The 21467-nt window shown below is 42.7% G+C and overlaps 1 protein-coding gene across 2 annotated transcripts in view; it reads left to right on the forward strand.

Annotated features, from left to right (window-relative positions):
- Window positions 1–10817, forward strand: part of LOC147639161 (malate dehydrogenase [NADP] 1, chloroplastic-like) — a 34290-nt gene extending 23473 nt beyond the window's left edge. For both annotated transcript variants that reach the window (XM_086787956.1, XM_086787962.1), the window contains exons 13-15: window positions 8347–8415; window positions 8504–8557; window positions 10293–10817. In XM_086787956.1, the coding sequence (XP_086644082.1) occupies window positions 8347–8415; window positions 8504–8557; window positions 10293–10346 (177 nt within the window). In that variant the 3' untranslated portion in view covers window positions 10347–10817. The remainder of the gene's footprint in view (window positions 1–8346; window positions 8416–8503; window positions 8558–10292) is intronic.
- Window positions 10818–21467: the final 10650 nt, after the last annotated feature.

A 21467-nucleotide genomic window follows, 5' to 3' on the forward strand; every position in this document is an offset into this window, starting at 1 on the left:
ATCCACTGCTATTCCAACCGGCCTAGTGCCTACCATAAAATCCTGAAAAGAGGGAATGAGACTGGGCTGAGCCATAACATAGGCCACTGAACTAGCACCATGCCTATGTGGAAAGCAAGTGAAACCGCCCGATGTCGGGAATCTCTGTAGGCCATTCAGGATGGCCAATCCATGTGCAGTCCCCATGTCTATCAAATACCGCCCATACACTGTATGTTCCTCATCTTGTGAGAGTCTAGATAGGCCCATATCCATAACATTCAACATCTCCTCTGAGGTATCATAAAACACTGTCTGGTTATGGGCGGTCTTGGCATTGAAGTCCCCCAGGAGAATGATGTCACCATCCCTGGAGAACTCCCAAATGTCATCATCCAAAATAGAAAAGGGAGACTGCCCGCTAGGTGATGCATACACTGATGTACTAGGAGCAAAATAGCATATAGCAATGTAGAGATATCTGCCCGTCTCTGCCCTCAGTCTAACCCACATGTACCTAGACTGCTCATCTCTGCGGACTATATGTATCAGTGGCTGTAGCTCCTCTCTAAACAATACTGCCACTCCTCCTGAGCCTCGTCCTCTATGCTCTGAACGAGTCTCCTGTCTACAAGCTGTCTCCCATCGATATCCAGTAACATGTGGCATGGACTGTCCAGGAGCCTGATGCGTCTCATAGTAGAAGATGATGTCCCTCCCAGTGAAACTATCCTCAAAAGCCCCTACATCAAGACGTAGAGATCCATTACAATTCCAAGTAGCAACTTTGAGTGTAGTCCCATAGGTCTCGCACCGTCATGAAGAGCGCCTCTCCATAATCACCACTCTACCATCTCTATAGAAGGCCACTTTCCCTTTCTCTCGGGCTGCCCTTATCTCTGGCCTAACTTCTTTCATGTGGGCAAGTTGCGAGAGTGTGAGGTCATCTCCAAGAAATATTCCCGTCTTCTTGAGTGTAGGACGTCTCTTCAAGAAGTCCTTCTTCGCTTCCATGGAGGGGAAACGAATGATTTCGCCACCACTACCTTCTCTCTTCTTTCCCACTCTCCATGCCTTTGTGTGCGTGGCTTCAATGCCCATCATAGAGAAGAGCTCCTTGGTTTCCCCTTCCGCATCATCACGGTCTTTTAGACCGGACACTCGTACATGTAAGGCCCGGGTCTTCCTCCTTTGCTCCTCTTCAAGGGTCATGTTGATGATGGTGGGAGTGGGGATGGGTGGCGATTCTTTACCTTTCCCTTTCTTGGCGACCTCGATCCATTTTTCCGCCTCGTCCATCTTCTTTTGTGTCTTTGTGATCACCTCCACCCATTAAGATGTCTTCTCTTTATGTTGCTCCTCTTCCTCTCGAATGATCCTCATTTGTTCCTTGATGGTATTCAGCTCGTCAATAAAGGAGGGCTGAAATTTTCCATCCTCAAGATTGCTTTTTGAAGTGGCTTCCAACTCCTTTTTGAGGGCTGAGATTTCAGCCGCCTGACTCTTAGCATGCGATTTGGCCTCCACTAGTTCCTCCTTTAAAGCTGAAATCTCAGCCTCTTGCTTGGAAGATCTCTCTTCGAGCTCTTGGATTTTGTCAAATCCCTTCTCGAGTTTGGAGAGGCGGTTTATGATTGCGGTGATAGAAGAGTCGACCATCTTCTTGTTTTCTTTGATAATTGTGCCGAGCTTGTCCTCCACCTTCACGAGCTCCTCTTTAAACCCGGTCTTGGCCATGACTTTTTGTAGATTTCCACAGCCAATGGACTGAAAATTAATCCATGACAGGCGCGAAACAGCAGCAACAGGGGGGGGTTCAAGTCATGTAGGGAAAAGGGGAAAGAGAGAGACAGTTATGTTGCTGCCTTGGGGGCCTGAGGAAGGGTGGATGGGAAGACGGAGGCAGGGGTCGGTGGGAAGAGGGAGGCGGGCAAAAAGCGATGAGGGAGGGGCAGGCCGGCGCAGGGGCGAAAGGGGGCACAGGGCGGCAAAAGCGAAAGGCGGGCAAAAAGCGAAAAGGGCAGGGCAGGCCGGCGTAGGGGCGAAGGGGAGAGGGAGGCGGGCAAAAAGCGAAAAGGGCAAAGCAGGGCGGCGCAGGGGCGAAGGGGGGCACAGGGCGGTAAAAGCGAAAGGCAGGGCGGCGCAGGGGCGAGAGAGAGAGAGAGATGCTTTGTCTTGAGAGAGAGAGAGAGAGAGATGCTTTGTCTTGAGAGAGAGAGAGAGTGAGACTGAGAGAGAGAGAGAGGGGGGGAGAGAAGGACCAGCGCGAGCAGGGAGAAGACCACCAGTGCGTAGCGCGAGCAGGGAGAAGACCACCAGCGCATAGCGCGAGCAGGGCAGGACCCGCGAGAGAGAGAGAGAGAGAGAGAGAGAGAGAGAGAGAGAGAGAGAGAGAGAGAGAGAGAGAGAGAGAGAGAGAGAGAGAGAGAGAGAGAGAGAGAGAGAGAGAGAGAGAGAGAGAGAGAGAGAGAGAGAGAGGCGACACGTGTTCGAAACAGCAGGCGGGAGGGAGGCGACATGAAACAGCAGGCGGGAGGGAGGTGACACACGTTCGAAACAGCAAGCAGGAGAGGGAGGCGACAGAGGTCAGCAGGCGGGAGGGAGGTGACACGTTTGACAGAGGTCAGCGGGAGAGGGAGGCGACAGAGGTCAGCAGGGTTCCGGCTCTAGGGTTTCAGGCAGCAGTGGAAGAAAAAAAAAAAATTTTTCAGGTTTGCAGGTTTTCTCAAGGGTGCAGCAATGGTTCAAGCAACTGTTTAAGGGTTTGCAGGTGCTGAATTAGGGTTTGTAGGTGCTGAATTAGGGTTTGAGAGAGGGTTTTCTTTGCTTTTGTACATGGATTTGGATGACCTGGTTGCTGGTGTTGGTGGCATGGCTGCCAATAGCCTTAACATGGATCTTATTGAGGAGGTGATCGAGAAGGATGTGGGTTATGCTTCAGATGCCTCGGAGCAACAAAAACGTCAAAGGCTTGATGTTGATGCAAGTTACACTCTGGTGAATGTTGGAGAGAATGCAGAGGAAAGTTCTCAGGTACCTTCTCCAGAGTTTGCACGTTTGCTGCAGATCACTGGTGAGCTTCTGCAAGAATATGTGAAGGCAAATAGCGTGCAAATGGCTGCAGTAGATAATGATGGTGTGGCTGATGTATGCATGGAGACTCCTTTGTTGCTACAACAGCTAGCAGATTTTCATGATCGTGCTGCTATCTTCTTCTTTACTCGGCGTATTCCGTTGTTGCCTCGTCTTAGAGCATGGTTGGGCCGCTTGGTGTCGCCTGAGGCACTTGAGGAGATTTATGATGGTCCGAGAGGCTTTTATGAAATACTTTTTCGCACTTCGGAAGCCCGTAGGGAAGTCTTGGAGCAGGTGCCACTCTTTTTGAATGGGCAGTTGGTTCATGTGGTTTCGTGGAAGCCTATGGCAGAGTACCAAGATATGTTGCACGAGGCTTGCCCAGTTTGGGTTGAAGTGAAACAATTCCCACCAATGTTTTGGCGTGTTTTACCAGATCTCATGCGAGGTATCGGTGATGTCTTGGTGGTACCTCGAATGACATCTAGAAACCGAAATCGTCTATGCATGTTATGGGATAGTGGGAGACCTAGGCCGACACATTTGCATGTCAATATGGCTGGGCTGCAACCTTTAATGTATGAATTGAGGTGGGATACATTTGCTGGCCATTGTTTCAAATGTGGTAAGATGGGTCACTTTGTCTCCGAATGTCCTAAGAAAGAACAAGTTGTTGCTACCAAGGATATCGTTGATGGGCAGTTGCCCGTGGAAGATGAGCATGATGCTCCTTTACATGATGCCCAGCACATGGATGTACATGTGGATGTTCAGAATGAGGTTGAGCAGCCATGGGTGGAAGTACGTGGTAAAAAGACACGATTTATTGCCCCGCGGGGGGATTTCTCAGATGCTGTTTGGCGGGGGCCTTTGCGTACTCATCAGGGGCCCTTACATACATATGCTCGTCGCCCTTTGGATTCAGGTTCAGCAACAGACCAGGATTGAGAGGCCGGGAGGCCAACTTTCTCAGGGTTCAGGGGCTCTTGGGGTGGATAGAGTAGAACGCTATCCTATTAGAAGTCGCCTAACAAAAGAAGCACAACAACAATTGCCTCTTATGTTTGGTTCGAAGGGTGAGGTCATCTCGCCATGGGATGGTCATTACCCTTTGGCACGTGCTCGGGAACTCCAAGGGCAGTCTGAGATCACAAATACCATGTCTAAAAAGGCAATGCTTCAAAAGGTTCGTGATTTGGCAGATTGTCCTGGGCCTAGTACACGGCCTTGTTGATTCCTTTTCTGGGAAGGCTTATGAAAAATGTACAAAGGAATGTTAAGGGTATTTCTTCGCGCCAAAAGCAGTTCAGGCTTTGGCGTACAACTTTTTATCATGGTTGGGATGTTTTGTGTGCAGTTGAACATAAGCAGCATAAGTTGGCTGGCAAAGCCTATGTATATAAGGGGTTTCATGTTTTCTACAACGGACATCTTGCTTCGCAGTCAGGTGTTATGTTTGCTGTTCGTTCGCAGTTTCAGCCTTCTCTTGTGATTCAAGATGTTCATGGAAGATTTCTAGTGATACAAATTGTTTGGGATGATACGCCTTTATGGTTATTAGGGGTGTATGCTCCAAATAATGCTCGTGCACGCCGTTTGCTGTGGAATGACTTGTGTGCTCTTTCAATCTCTCATCCTTGCTTTGTGATGGGAGACTTTAATATGTGTGTCTCCGGGGAGCAAGCCATGTCGCCTCATTCTGTAATGGATGGCCCGGAGAGAATGGCGTGGGAAGCTTTTGCAGCAAGGTCGCTAAAACAAGACATGTGGTCTTGGTTGCATCCAGATGAAAGGGGTTACACTTATGCCTCACAACAGTTTCGGGGCACTTATGCTAGATTGGATAGGATGTATATTTTACATCAAGATCTCTTTTTGCCAGAGGTTCTTACTATGATGGTTGATTAGCAACAGGTTTTGTCAGATCATTGGCCGCTTGTGTTTGAAATGGTCTATCATCCTGTGGATGCATATAAAGGCTTGTTGGGACGCTTGCCTTTGCGCTTAAATCACACTTTTTTGGAGCATGAAGTTTTTGATGTTTATATGCGGCAGTTGATACGACATTTCTCCACAAGAGTGTCCATGGCTGATTATCATGCTTGGCCAGTGTTCCTTACCAACACTCGGAAATTGGCGCGGCATTGTGGTCTTGCTAATGCCTCTATACAAAAACAGCATGTGGCTCTTCTTGAGTCGTTTTAAAAGGCTTGCAAGCGTTCATGTTTACTGACTCTATGGATGTTGAAGTTGTGGATGCCATAGAATGGCTGAAAAAGGAGCTATCTAGGGTGCAAGAAGCACAATATGTTCGCTTTAAACTACTTGCACGTCTTGATGCTTTGCGGGATGCTAACTGTCAATCTCATCGCTTCTATGATAAGTTGCATCAAAAACATATGCGTGGAATATTGTTAGGCTGATGGATGCCCAAGGCAACCTTGTTACTCAACCTTCTGAGGTTATTCAGCATTGCATCAGGTTTTATGAAGATTTGCTTGCTCCTTGAGAGGATGTCTCGCCGGCTGTCCTGGCTGCAAGGGAGTCATTGTTTGTTGAAGTACGATATCAAGTTGACCCTGATGTGGCGGTTCAGCTTGATGCTGCTGTTACTCAAGGGGAAGTGGAAGCTGTTCTCTCCAAAATTCCCATGGGAAAGAGCCCTGGTTGGGATGGTTTGACAAATGAGTTTTTCCGAAAATATGCTGATCAGCTTGCAGAGCCTTTGACACTTATTTGTCAAAGGGTTTGGGATGAGGGATATATGCCTGCCGATTGGAAGTTGGGCATACTTCGTTTGCTGCCCAAAGTTCGTTCGCCTACTTCTTTGACTCAATGGCGCCCAATCTCACTTATGGGTATTATGTATAAAATCTGTACAAAGATTTTTGCCAATCGCTTGCAGAAGGTGCTTCCTACTCTTATTCATCCATATCAATATGGATTTGTGCATGGCAGGAATATTTTGCATAATATTCTTAATGTTTAAATTGGAGTGGATTATGCCAAGGCAAAGAAGCAAGAGATTGGGATGGTGTAGTTGGATCTTGAAAAAGCTTTTGATCATGTCAGCTGGTCTTTCCTTTCTCAGTTAATGATAGCCATGGGCTTTGGTCCCAAAATGGCTAATTTGGTGCATTTACTTGGCTCTGGCTCTATCACGCGGATTATGCTCAATGGAGGACTTTCGGATGGTATTTCTCTCACCCGTTCTCTCCGGCAGGGCTGTCCTCTTAGCCCTCTTTTCTTTGCCATTGCCACTCATCCTATGTTATCTCGCCTAGATGCTATGGCATCGCATGGTGAAGTGGTTGGTTTGCATCTCCCGCATGGCAAGCAATTGGTTGCTCAAGCCCTTGCGGATGACACTTTTATGTTTCTTAGGGCCGAAAAAGCCAATATAGATCGGGCAATGGAAGCTTGGAATAATTTTGCATTGGCTTCTGGGCTGAAAATAAATTCAACAAAATCAGCCCTCATTGTATGCACGGAATTTGATCTTGAGGCATTAGGGTGGCAAGGCTGTGTGGTGCATACAGGAGACATTGTTCGTCATCTTGGGTATCCGGTGGGTGTGGATGTGGACCCCCAAGCGCTTCTTGCTTGGATTTCTGCTCAGATCTCGGATAAATTTATGTATTGGAAAGCTCAAGGGTGGCCTATGCACGTGAGGGTTAAGGTAGCTCAGGTTATTATGCTTAGCATGATTTCCTATTTTTTACCTTTGCTACCTTGGACGCACAAATCTCTTCTCCGTTTGGTTGCTCCCATTCGGTTTATGCTCTGGAAGAGGCAAGGAAATATTATGGGTCAAACATGGATAGCTTGGAATCACATTATGATGCCCAAAAGAATGGGTGGGATTGCTTTACTGGATGTCCGCTTGCATATGGTGGCGCGTAGGTGGGCGCTTTTTCAGGATATGTGTTTGCAGGAGCAGCCTTGGGTATTCATGGCTCGTCACTTGATTGAGGTGGAGGGATTGTCACATGGACGGACACGTGTGCAGGCTTCATGGTGGGACATTGTGAATGCGGCTCATCCTGTCCGTATTCGCTCATCTCACATTTTATCGCATATTCTCCTTTCTTGGCATGAAGGTCTACTATTGGCTCGGTGGGATCTTGGTCATGAAAGACTACTTTTGAACTCTTTGCAGTTCGAAACATTTGTGGAGTCGCGTGTCATTGTTTGGCTAGACAGAGATGCTTCACGCATACGACTCAACCGCATGGTCAGGTTAGGCTTGGTTAGAATCCGAGATGCTGTGATACCTGGTCGTGACAAGCCATATTCGTTTCGTCGTATTCGGCAGCACTTTAGGGTTCCTCGGACATTTCAGTCACTATGGGTTGACATCATGCATGCAGTTGAGCCTTTTACTCCATTGCCTCGGCCATCTGCAGATCAGCCTTGGCGTGATTGGGCACTATGTAAATCTGGTGACTTGATATCACTTTCAGCTAACCAGGTCTATCATAAGCTCGTATCAGAGAAAGATTGGGTTTCAGCCAAGGCCAATAAGGTGTGGGGATTGCACAAGTCTAAATCATGGTGGCAGAAAACTCTTATGCGTGGTTGGCAGTCTAAACTCCCTTACCAAGGTAAGGTTTTCATTTGGAGGATGTTGGTGGGAGGGTTACCTACACGGGATCAGCTCAGCCGTCGTAAAATTACATTGGCCTCTTGCTTCTTCTGCACGACATGCACTGAAACAGTTACGCATCTGTTCATGAGTTGTCCAGTGGCCCGTCAGATTTGGTCTTTTGTCTCTCGCGTTTGGGAGGCAGTAGAGAGGTCTACTGTTTCGGCTCATCAGTGGATATTTGGGATTTGTCCTCAAGTCATTACTTCGGACAGTCACCTTTTGATATTCCATTTCCTTAGATGGACAGGACTTCAGCATATTTGGACTACACGGAATGGTTTCATCTTTGATTCCTTGTCTGGAATACATGGGCACATTCTACGTATCCGTGGTTTGCTGCTTTGGCAGTTTTCTTCACTTCTCTCAGCTCAGCTACTGGATGCAAATGCTATTTCGTTATGGTCTACGGCGGCTCGGCTGGCTCATCTTTGATGCTTTTATCTGGGATGCTTATTTGGCCAGGAGGCTTTCTTATTAGTGTACAGGTTTGCATGGTCATAATCCTTTAGAGGATCTTTTGTAGGGGGTTTTTTGGGGCCATAGGTTCTGTGTGAGTCATGTGGCTGATGTACATTTTTTACATATAATATAAAACACCATTTCACGAAAAAAAAAAGAAAAAAGAGATGCTTTGTCTTCTTCAGGGAGATGGTGACTACGAAGTTGTTCCAGATTTACAAATCAATGACTGGCTAGCTGAGCGAATTAAGAAGGTATGCTATTGTGAACTGTGGGGTTCATCATGCTCCTCCTGATTTGCCACTGAACATTCACCAGCAGTTATTTTTTTTTTGCCTTTAGACTCAGGAAGAGTTGCTGGCCGAACGGAGATGTGTTGCTCACTTGATTGGTGAGGTATGTTTTCAATTTTGAAGCTGACTTCAATTGGTGTATTCTGATCAGAATGACAAATGTCTGGTACAAAAACTGTCTTAGTGGAAGCATCTGGTTATTTGAAGTGTTATGGAGCTCTTATGCATGGAAGACACATGGATACATGGTACTTGTCTGGAAATTTCGTTTTCTTTGATTTTCTTGGGTGTTGCATGACCTTTAGTAGTACATTGACCGTCAGAGCTGGTCAAAAGGCCTTTATTGAGTGGGAAGCGAAGCATTGGGAATACAGGGGACATTGACTAAAGGGAATATATGTACGCCAGGCATAATCAAGATGGTACTTTAGTTTTAGTTATGTTAGATAGCCCGGACTCTTTTGGAACGTCTTTGAGAAATCTTTTAACTTGAAATTGTGGACTTGCCAGTTTGAGACTGTCTTTCAGTGTCTTTCTGAGTGGGGTTAACAAATTGGCTAATCACACTGGGTAAACTCTCACCTCCCTCTTTCATATCCCTATGGTATGGGACGTATGGAAATTATTTTAAATTAAAAAAGAAGACAGCTCTGTTTATCATCCGAATCTGCTTCTGTTTGCTACATTGGGTTTTCTATATCGAACCCACGTTGGATGGTGCATCCTAGGATCAGGAAAACATCTCACCGGGGCATAACTAAATAACATGAACTTGTCATTGGTATATCTTTCTGCCCGTTAATGGACATGCAAATTTCACTCGAAGTCTTCATCCAAGTTGTGGCCAGCTGGTTTATACAAATTCTTTCTATTGAAAGCGGTGCAATTGCTCAACCAGCTACCATGTGTGAGCTTGGGGTTTTTTTATTTTTCGCGCGGGGTTTTTTTGTGTGTGTGTGTGTTGGGGGGGGGGGAGGGGGGGGGGCGTGGAGGGGGTGTTTTCATCGTGGCTGAGTCTGCCTCTTCACCTTTGGAGAAGTGATAGAAAGTCAGTTTGATTGTTCCTCTATGAAGCTTTGTCTACTATGGTGACACATCTGTATGCGTGAACTTGTACCTACTCTTGGGGTACTGATGATTTAAGAGGGGGATGCCATAGCATGTAGTCTGTGCTATGCATGATGGAGTTGATTTGAATCTTTGTGAGTAAACTCTCATGGAGTCAAGATCGCACTTTAGTTTTTGTAAAGTTTGGGATATAACTTGAAACGTCCATTGGTATATAACCAGTTCATCTAATCATAGAAAGGCTGGTGTGCTTCACTTAACTGCAAGCATTTTTCCTAGCTGAATCAGAACTAGGTGCTGAAGTGAGGGTCATCATGCTTGCTGAATGCCCATGCAGGCCGTTTTCTGGCCTGGTGAATGGGGTTGGACCTGCAGGGTTGCAGGGTTTGGGCTTGTGTGCGGCAGGCACTCATGGTGTAGCCTTGCTTGAAGGCTTCCTGCCCATCCTGCTCAACTCTTTCTGACTGGTTCCCATGTTATCATGCATGCTTCACACCTCACCTTGTTTTGCTTGTCGAGACTTGTGCATAGTCTTGACTCTCGAAAAGTTCACATTGCATTTTGTCTGTCAAGAGCTGTGCTAGATACTGCGTAACGGCTAACTTACCTGCAATTATTATTTTTAAATCACCTGAATTTTAGCTTTTCTTGCATAATGCTTCCATAATGTGATTTCTTTGATGGTTGAGAGAGAAGGTGAAGTGGGTGAGTTTCTGGGTGATGTAGAGTGTTGTAACTTGTGATGTATAAGCTTGTTTTTGTTTTTTCAGGACAATGGTTTCTGTGATCTTCCAGAAGATACACTGCTTCCTGGAGAGCAGTAGCTTAATCTAGCTTTTTGCGATTTTTGACTCTTACAATCTACAGACAACAGGCTATTTTTTTCCTGCATAGTTACGCAGTGATGTCTCAAAGCCAATTTGGCCTTGCGCTGAGCTTGTGGGCGACAGAATAAGTCAGATCACATATTCTGGTAGGTTTTTGCATTGAGCTTATGGTTGGATATCATAGGTAGAACGACTTCGTATGCCATCCCTGGATAGCTTTTTTGATGGGTCTTCTGACATCTACTCAGAAACAATTTTGGCAGCTAGGGTACAAAGTCAGCAGCAGTTTTTGAAGTTGTGATAAAATAGACCACATTTTTTAATCTCGTAAAAGGGTTTATGACCTTCATAGTTTATATATCTGCAACATGAAGTTACGGTATGATGCTAAGATGCCCCCCAAGGTACGGAAGTCTGCCATTTTTTGAGGATTTTTGTAACCATGTTGGTATTATCACCATTTCAAAATTGGTCTGTCTGCAATACTAAAGAGCTAGATGCGTCATTAAACTATTTTTTAATTATTTTGAAGTCCCCTCAAGTGAGGAAGGGATCCACCACCCCCTTTTTACCACCCCTAATGTCACGAAAGCACTGTTAAATATACAGAATGGTGGAGCAAAGGTCTTCATCTTTGCATCAAACATTTGGCACATGGTTGGAAGACCTTAGCTCAATCCAGCTCTCATTTTTGATAGAGCTTTTTGTAAGGGGATATCCTTATTTTGGACTTTCCCACACCATTGTCCCCATTTATATGGCAGATCTCGGCAGCCCTACACTGCTGCATTCGCTTTGAGTCACTTGTCAGATGCCCTATGTGACCCTAGAGCATATGAATGAGGTATTTCCAGATGGAGCGAAAAGTCTCCGTAGGTGGGTGAGAGTGCCCTCAATGACCTCACTGCACCTTGCCTGCCAGGTGTGCGAGGTTGCAATACTGTTGATGAGCTCCAACTGCTGGTTGGTGTGGATCAGGGTGGTCCATGATGTTATTGGGGTTGACAGCTGTGGTGGCGGAGGTCCAAAAACTGGGGAGCTGAAGTGCAAGCAATGCCCTTGTCAGTCTGCTCATTGAGAAGTGTTGAGCCCTACCCCACATGTTGATCTTACTGCGTTGGGAGCAGAAGTGAACAAGCAAAGAATCCACTACCAAGCCTGTTGCGCCTTTCAAAGGCGATGCTGTTGAGATTCTTGTGGATTGTCTCAATAGCCAACGGTGATCTGTTGTCCCGCACGCCAGAGGCCCATTGCGAGGCTTTGTGGGCTACCAACCAAAGGAAGGAAATGACTAGAGCCTCTCCTTGAAAATTAACGCATGGTCATTCGACATAAAATTAGTGATTCAAGAAGCAATGAGATAATATCAAAACTTCTGAACTCCATAAACCATTGCCTAATCTTCACTCTATGTCATTGAATAATTTGCGAAATGTACCCTGCATTCCTCTTGTTGTGAAGGAGACGGGGTAATTGCTATTTTGCGTCGACGTTGGTGACTACATTTTACCCAATAGCATCCTTTGAAGCATCAATATGTACATGCATGGAACTCAGCCTCCTAGTTAAATGGCATGAAGGTGAAAACATTAAAATTCTTTAGATTGACACAAAGTCCTTGGCTCCTTATAACACTTGGCATGCTAATAATTGAAATAATCAAGTTTGTCCTTTTGATTTTATGAATAAATTGAAGCTTATATATTTGACACATGAGATAATTCTCTTTTTCATCATGTATCAATGAAATGCTATCAAAAATGCCATGTAGTATATGTTAACAATGCAAGAAACTAGGGTTGGCCACTCAAGGCATGGAGTGACAACATGGGTGTGGGCCACCATACTAACATCTCAAGAGGGAGAAGTTTACCATAGAAGCTTGGGCATAAGAGCTCCAAGAAAGGTAATAGTAAAAAATGATCAAAAGGTTACAAGTCCATGAGTGTTATGCCTCATATAATCCAAGGCCTTCAAAATGTACATGTAAATGTCCGAATCTGCTTCATTACAAACCATTCCCACCAAATATGTTTCGTTCTCGAAACATGCACAAACTAAAACCATAGTATGGATGGTTTGGAGAAGCATCAACATGAACCACTTTACACTTCTTTGCCAAAACTGTCCAAAAGAGTATGATTTGAGGCTTTGTAAACTCCAAAGCTTTATGTAATGTTTTCCAACTCATTGTCAATCATGGTTGAGAAGTGTATATGTCAATTGCATCCATTTGAATCTCTTTTATGTCTCATAACAGTAAATTACATTAAGTTGTTTTTTATTGTTTTGACTATAGAATGCACCTCGGATGCATTAAAAAGGTGTTCCATCCCCTGCAACATAGAGGTGGGTTGTCATGTTGCTTCATCTTGAGGTAAACTTTTCCACTTGACAAGGTATTCACGCAAAGTGCGGTTGCACAACACCTTCACACTTCTTCCCAAACCTTCTCGGGAATGTACTCCACCATGTCATCTTCACTCATGGGTGGAAACTCGTTTAATACTTGCACCTCCGGTCCAAAATATGCTTTGAAATGTGATACATGAAAGACATCATGTATTCTTGTAGATGGAAGCAGCAATTGATAAGCCACTTCACCAACTCTTCTCAATACTTTGTATAGTCCATAATAACGGTGTGCAAGATTTATGTTGGTACTACCTTTGAGAGATCCATATCGAGTCTTAGGTATCTTTAAGAAGACAAAGTTTCCTTCTTTGAATTTCAATGGCCTTCAATTTGCATCTTTATAATGCTTCATCTTCTCTTGAGACTTCTTGATGTTCTCTTTCCATGTTTGTAAAAGAGTTTGCATTCTTTCCACTTCCTCTCTTGCATGTGGATTTGCATTCTCTTGCTTGAATGCTACGATCGGTACATGCATCTTGTAACCATACATAGCCTCAAAAGGCGACGTTCCAATACTACTATGGTAGGTGCTTTTGGAGGCGAACTCTGCTAAATGTAATCTATTGTTTCATGCATGTGTTTTATAGCAATAATGCATCCAGTAAGTCTCAAGCCACTTATTGACTCTCTTGGTTTGACCATCAGTTTTCGGATGATAGGCCGTGTTGGAACTCAACTTGGTGTCCATGCTATCAAACAATGTATGCAAAAATGTGTCCATAAACTTCACATCTCGTTCACTCACTATTTGTTGCAACATACCATGCAAGTTGAACACATTTCCATGAATTGGTGTGCCACCATAGACTCCGAGTATCTTACTTTTGTTGGTACAAGATGGGTAGCTTTTGTCAATCGGTCAACTACCACATAGATGCTATCCCATCCTCTTGGTAGAAGGAAAGCCGGTAATGAAATCCATTGCAATATGTGTACATTTACCTTCTGGAATAGGTAAAGGTTGAAGCAAACCAATGGGCTTGTGTGTGGGATCCTTGTTGAGTTGACAAGGCATACACTTAGCAACATACTCTTTGACTTCCCTACATTGGCCTTTTCAATGAAATCTCTTCCTTATGGCATTATAGGTTTTGAATAAACCCAAATGTCCCGCCATGGGAGTAGAATGCATCTCATCCATGGCCTTTTTCTTGAAGGATGAGGGGTACAAGATACACTTTTTCCTTGTGATAGAGGAGACCATTTTGTAACCGAAAATGAGATAAATCATCACAAACACTATGTTATAATTTTTGCACTATTTGTGATACTCATTATCAAGCATATATTCCTCTTGAATCTCCTCAATCCAATCATTATGCACTTCCGTGATGGCTGATAAAGAATATGCCTACATTCTAGAAAGTGAATTTGTCACCATATTCTACTTTACCTTCGTATATGTGATCTTAAAATTATATTGTTGAAGGGTAGTCAACCACCATCTTTGCTTTGGTGAGAGATTTGATTGTGATAGGAAGAATTGAAGAACCATATGGTTACTTTGTACAAAAAAACTTACTTCCATAAAGATAGTGATTCCATTTGTTGATTGCATGTAAAATAGCAATCATCTCTTGGTCATACACATGCATCTCCATCTCTTTGTCATCAAGTTTGCGGCTTTTATAAACAATAATTCCATGGTCTTGATACGATACCTGACACCGCACCAATGTCTCTTCCACTTGCATCCACTCTAACGGTGAAAGGCTTGGAGAAATCCAAGCATACCAAGATAGGTGCCGAAGTAAGCATTCTTTTCAGCTCATGAAAACCCTTTTGTGTCGTTACGTTCCAAAAGAATGTCTTTTTCTTCAACTTATCGATGCCGCTATATGTGTATACTTCTCAATGAACTGGCAATAGAATGATGAGAGACCTAAGAATTCCCTCACTTGAGCGAGATTGGTGGGAGTAGGCCAATTCTTCACACATTCCACCTTCTTGGGGTCCACCTTTATGCCATCAATGCTCACAATGTGAGCAAGGTATTCCACCTCTTTTGCCATGAATGTACACACTTGGTTTCTTTGGCATACAATTGATTGGCTCTCAATGTATCAAACATATCCTTCACGTGAACCAAGTGCTCCTCTTTACTCTTGCTATACACCAATATGTCATCGAAAAACACCAATACAAACTTGAAGATGAATGGTTGTAGCACTTTGTTCATCAATGCTTGAAAAGTGACCGGTGCAGTACTAATCCAAACGGCATCACCATGAAATGATAGAGATCTCTTTTAGTATGAAATGCTGTCTTATGCTCATCTCCACTTTTCATTCTTATTTGGTGGTAATCGGATTGTAAATCAATCTTGGTGAAGAACTTAGCACCCTTCAATTCATCTAAGAGATCATTAATTCTTGGGATTGGGTACCTATTCTTGATGGTAATCGGATTGTAAATCAATCTTGGTGAAGAACTTAGCACCCTTCAATTCATCTAAGAGATCATTAATTCTTGGGATTGGGTACCTATTCTTGATGGTGATTTTGTTAACACCCTGATAATCTATGGACATTCTAAAAGTCCCATCCTTCTTCTTCACCAATAAAACGTGCGATGCAAATGGTGATTGACTTGGTTTCACCCAACCAATATCAATGAGCTCTTTAACTTGGTTTTCCACTCCATCTTTCTCCACTTTTGATAATCTACACGGAGGTTTGTTGACCGGCCTTGCATTCGGCTCCAACTCAATGGCATGATCTATCTTCCTCATCGGTGGCAAGCACTTAGGCATATGAAACAGATCTTCATACTCTTTAAGTAGCTTCTTCGTGCCCACATGTGTAACTTTGCTCTGTTTTTCATTGCCCTCATCCTTACAAAGCTGCAAAACATATATATAGCCACTCTTTTTCAATTCCCTCTTGAGTTGTGTGTTATTGATCAAGATTAACTTTGAGGTGCCAAAACCATGCAATGTAATGGTCTCCTTTCCATGCATAAATTTCAAAAAGCCTTGTTACACCAAATTCATAGAGAAGGTTCTACGAGTTGATAGCTAATCACACCCCATGACCTTTGTCTTTGGCTTCATTGGGTGTGCATGGAAACATTGGGTTGCGCATAGCACCATGAGTAGAATGAAAACTTGGGTGATAATTATGTTTGTCTTTAATATGAGTTTTTCAAACCTTGTGAGATGGTCCATCCTTGTGTTCATCCTTGCTCTTCATCTCATCACGCATGCCCTTAATCTCTTGCATAAATGGTTGCATCATGCTTCTCATCATCATTATCATCATAATTTGTGACATATCATTTGTCATAGCGGGCATTGCTTGTGCATTTTCTCCCCCCAAATGATTTGATGTATTGGCCACATTTGCAAAACTTGGCCCAATTTGCACATGATTTGTCCTATGTGCCGCATTTGCAATGTTGTTGTTGCCTTCTAAATTCATATCCTTGTCACTAATGTCCTTTACATGATCCTCATTCACCATTTCCCTGTCTTCCCTTATCTCTTAAAGTTCCATCGCTTGCTTAGATGGATGCTCTTTTGGCATAATGGCTAAAAATGGAAAATGGCTAGAATAAGGCTTAAATGGTATCAAAATTTGATGATCTAGGGCTCTATGGATAGATCTTGTGGCATAGTATCCAAATATGCAAGAATAGAAGACTTTTGGATAGCCCTAATATTCTTTGTTTTAGGATTCGTGCGACACACTGAAAATAGGAATTGGGCTATAGAGTACTCAAAAGTCATCGGATTTAGATGGAATTTGCTGTTTGGGCTTGTGATCACAAGTACTAACTATGTCTAAGAGGGTTTGACCAAAGTCAAAGTGCAGATATACTCTATTTTGACTTTTTGATCAAAGTCAACCATATAGGTTTGACCCTCCAAACATTGGATTCGGGTGTACTATAGATTGTTGGAAAAACCTAATGATTTATATCCATCCTATGATGTCATTTGTCCCAAATAGCGTGCTGTTTCTGACTAGGTCCAAGTTTGACCTTCAATGAAAAATGGCAAGTTGGGAATCCAAATGATGTCGGAGCGGAGAGGTTTAAGGCTTGTTCGGAAGGTGTAAGGGAGTATTAAGAGCCTATACAATCACCAAAACTCCAACCCTAATTTAATTTTACTAAATTAGGGTTTTGTGAATCTATAGATTTTGCTCAAGAGTTCTTTTGGTACCCATTTGCCTTCCACAAGAGTTCTTTTGGTACCCATTTGTCCCAAATAGCGTGCTGTTTCTGACTAGGTCCAAGTTTGACCTTCAATGAAAAATGGCAAGTTGGGGATCCAAATGATGTCGGAGCGGAGAGGTTTAAGGCTTGTTGGGAAGATGTAAGGGAGTATTAAGAGCCTATACAATCACCAAAACTCCAACCCTAATGTAATTTTACTAAATTAGGGTTTTGTGAATCTATAGATTTTGCTCAAGAGTTCTTTTGGTACCCATTTGCCTTCCACATGTACTACTCCTTGCTTCCAAGCAACTTTGGCATGCAAAAGCACCTTATGTGTGTCCACAATTTTTCTCAATCCCAACCATGTATGTAATTTTAAATTTTTTTGGCATGGTCACGTTTGTATTAGTGACCAAATCTCAAATTTCTTATGTACTTAATCCATAATCAATGTTCTCTTGGCATTTGGCATAGTATCAAGGCATATCCTCATTGCATCATGCATTGGCCAATGGCATATTACATGTGACCTTTGTATCGATGAAGATTGATTGTTGATGTGATGAAGAGCTTTGTTTGTTGATGGAGAGCTTTGTTTGGTAATCTAGCCAAGCCTTCCCACCCTCTTACCAAAGTTTAAAATGCTATGGCAAGAGTTGGGGCCATGTCTTCACTCCAAGTAGCTAATCTTCCGATGTACTTCTTTTCCAAGGTACTCATGGGACACCGGATTCAAGACATGCTCTCCTTGGCCTCTTCAACCAAATGTCAAGGTACCCTCACACATTTAAGAATCTAAGAATAGAAATGTGAATACAATGTGTGTGGGATTTGTGTAGAATGCTTGAAGAGATTAGTAACTTCACTTACAAGATTGTTTGCATGAGCTCATGTCAATATCATATCCATTTACATTTCTTAGCATGTACTCATGCTCTTCTTATCTCCGAGGCATAGTTCCATAGCTTCCAAGTGATCTCAACACATCAAGTGTCCATAGTATGCCCTTACCATGGTATAAGAGAAGCATAGGCAATCCAACAAAGCATCACTTAAGCATAGATTGCATCAAAGTATTTGTATTATGAAGGCTCTCTCAAATTCCTTGATTGGATATACCAATTGAGTCAATATTGCTTGATATATGTGAATCATGCAAGAGAATCTCTAATCAAGGCATTAGCCATTCCATTATGCATCAATTGTCTCAATCTTGCTAGCTATGGTGTGGATTCACATTATGAGGCATGCTTACCCTAATGATAAATCCCCAAGCTCATCCACATGAAAAAACACAAGAGATAGACCATAAACCTTAAGAAGACTCACCATTTGTCCATAGCAATGATTTTTGGCATTCAAATCATAGTGAAGAAGCTCTGAATTTGATAAAAAATGGTGCAGCTCTTCTCTAGGAATCATAGTAGAAATTGTTGAAGAAACCCCTCCATAGCCAAGAAATCACCAAAATTTCAAAGCTCCTAAGCCTTGTTAATCATTGAAGCTTGCATTGTCTAGCTCTAAGGAGTTGAAATACTCCACGAAAATGGCTAAATCATGCAAGAAAAGAATTAATACAATGGTACAGTCGTCGCCAGATTTCCCCTACATTGCAAGATACATTAACCATAATATGGCTACTAAAGTTTTAGGTAAGCTTACCTAAGCTTCCTAACAAGCTCAAGGCTCACATAGCTCATGAAAAACAGGCTTAATTGCAGAGAACGGTGGCTGTAAGAAAAACACGTAAGAAAGGCGATGAAAATGAGGTTTCTTATGCTCAACTTGAAGAGGAAGACTAGCACACTCAAAAAACCTAAGGCAATGCTTTGCTAAAATAGAGATTGAAGCCCTTATTTCTCTCAAGATCAAGTAAGAAGAAGAGGAAGTAGTAAAATATTTTTGATTTAGCAGTTAATCACGGATTAGCAAATTCTCTCAATTTTGATCTTGACATTCAAATTTGATGAGGACATTCCCAAAAAATTTGGTCCACTATAACTCATAGCCCCCAGAAGCTTATAAAAATGTAAATAAAAAAGATCAAATCAACTCAAGCAAGATCACCATATCCCCATTTCTTGATCAAGAAAATCAAGAAACTCAAGAAAACTCAGAATTTAGAAAAATTCCAAGAAATTGGATCAAATCAAAGCTCTGATACCAATGCAAGAAACATGGTTGGTCACTTAAGGCATGAAGTGACAACATGGGTGTGGGTCACCATCCTAACATCTCATGAGGGAGAAGTCCACCATGGAAGCTTGGACATAAGAGCTCCAAGAAAGGTAATAGTCAAAATGATCTAAAGGTTACAAGCCCATGAGCCCTATGGCTCATATATCCCAAGCCCTCAAAATATACATGTAAATGTCCTAATCTACTTCATTACAAACAATCTAGGTGATCAAACTTCCATAAGTTGAGTGCTAGGAGTAGCTTTGTTCAATATCGTGGGTGTAGGCTAGAAATCATAAAATTTTAGATTATGAACCTTAACATTAATTAAGATACATTGAAAGCTAAGATAAACCTTGAAACTATAAATATCTTACCACTTATTATCCTCTTGAAATGAGAGCTTGCAAAAACTTATAGCTTCCTAAATCTATGATGAATCTCATCTCAATCATCACATTGAGGATGTGACAACCACATCTCATATGTGTGCCTATAAGATCGAGTACATCACTCACAACATCATCTATCTCTACACTTTCGCCCATCACATTCAAATAATCCATAAAGAACTATTGAGCAATTAAATCGTATAACTAGAGGCTTACTTCCTTGTAGAATACAAACATTTAATGTGGTAAGAACTCCTACCTCCCTTCAAGATACCACTATAGACCCAAAATTTAATACCCGCCTCATGGATGTATTCCCTTGACATATTGTTTCCTAGTCTTGAGCTAGGCCCTCATGTGCCTTCCACACCACCTCATGGAATTGTCCTACTTAGATCGCTTGTAGCATTATAGGAAACATTACATTAATCATAAGTTCTAATTGAATACCTTAGAGTAGGCGTGAAGAGACTATGGGTTTCACCTTTCTTCTGGCTAAAGGTTTTTTCCACAATTTAAACACTTTATGGGTTCTCTTTGCATGTTCTTATGGTAGAACATTTTCTCTAAAGTTGATGTGGATGTATCCTTGAGGCATTTATCCTCTTCTTAGAATGGTGATGGAATTCCATGTAGTATGGGATGTGGCTTATTTTCAAGTGTTTTTCTTTTGAGTTTAAATTATTTTTTCTTTTCTCATAGAAAGCGATAATAAAACCTCTTAAGGAGCAATTAGGACATGTCTCCTTTGTTGTACACTTATGGATGAGTGTTCCTCAAAACTCACAATAGCAAGCATACACAGTGCAAGGAGTTCCACTTTTCACAAGGGCTCATTATAGAAGCTTTTTCACCACACGGAACATAGAATCTGCAAGACATAAGGTGTAGAAGTCGTCCACCCGAACCAAGAGATAGGGGACATATTATCCAAAGCCTTAATGATTAAGGGTGTCTAACTAACACCAATTAGAGTCCTAGTCAAGGACATGAGCATGGTAGAAAATCAACTCAACCGTTTAGGCCAGTAATGGCAGGGCCAACCCCAAGGGTAACCTCAAGGCCAACCCCAACCAGTTCCTAAAGCAGGACACCCACATTTATTTCCAGGGAGATATGGTTTATGGTGAAATTTGTCATCAAAATTATACATACAAGCATCGAGTGTCTGATGTTGAGGCCTAGACATCAATAATATTGTGCTAATTGCCAACACCTTGGGAACCACAACACAACCACTTGTTGATGCCACGAAAACTCGGCACCACAACCTATGCTCTCGGCTCTAAGCAACCATTAGCCCTACCGCCCATACCAAATGCTTCTCAGCTGGCACATAATCTAGTGTCCAATTTTTAAAACCCTATATCGAGAGGTATGTATAGACCACCACTAATGCCGTACCCATCTTCGGTGTTACCACACCCCAATCGGTTCCTCTTGGAATTACCATGGTATAATTGTTCATAATGAACTTGCTAGCGGACTTTGAGTGTCGAGAATTGGAGAGCTATGAGTTATATGAGTAGTATGATTCATATGGATATCTAGAGTAATCATCCGCATGTGCACCCACACGTACATGCACCCCCCCACACACACACATGCATGTACAATAACATATGCACATACATGCACCTATGCACAACACTCTATCCTTTTTTTTTTCAAAACACTCCCCTCCCCCCTCTCTCTCTCTCTATGAAAAACTACCTCCCTTACAACGTTAAATTCCCCCCTCCCTCCACTTCCCCCTAATTTTTTGAAAACATCCCTCTTCCCTAATTTTATCAAACACTCCCCAAACTCCCCTCTCCCTCCCTCCTCCTTCCATGGATAATTTTAAAAAATTTGAAAGTGAAAAAAAACAAACCATCTTGCAAAAAAAACTAAGAGTTGTGTCGCCATGTGGCAACAGAGGCCATATGGCAACCCTTTTTTTGTTTGTGGAAAAAAAAAATCTTAGGGTTGC

This window comes from Cibotium barometz, chromosome 4 (genome assembly GCF_041138505.1).
Source record: "Cibotium barometz isolate CiBa-2024 chromosome 4, ASM4113850v1, whole genome shotgun sequence".
In the NCBI taxonomy this organism is placed as follows: Eukaryota; Viridiplantae; Streptophyta; class Polypodiopsida; order Cyatheales; family Cibotiaceae; genus Cibotium; species Cibotium barometz.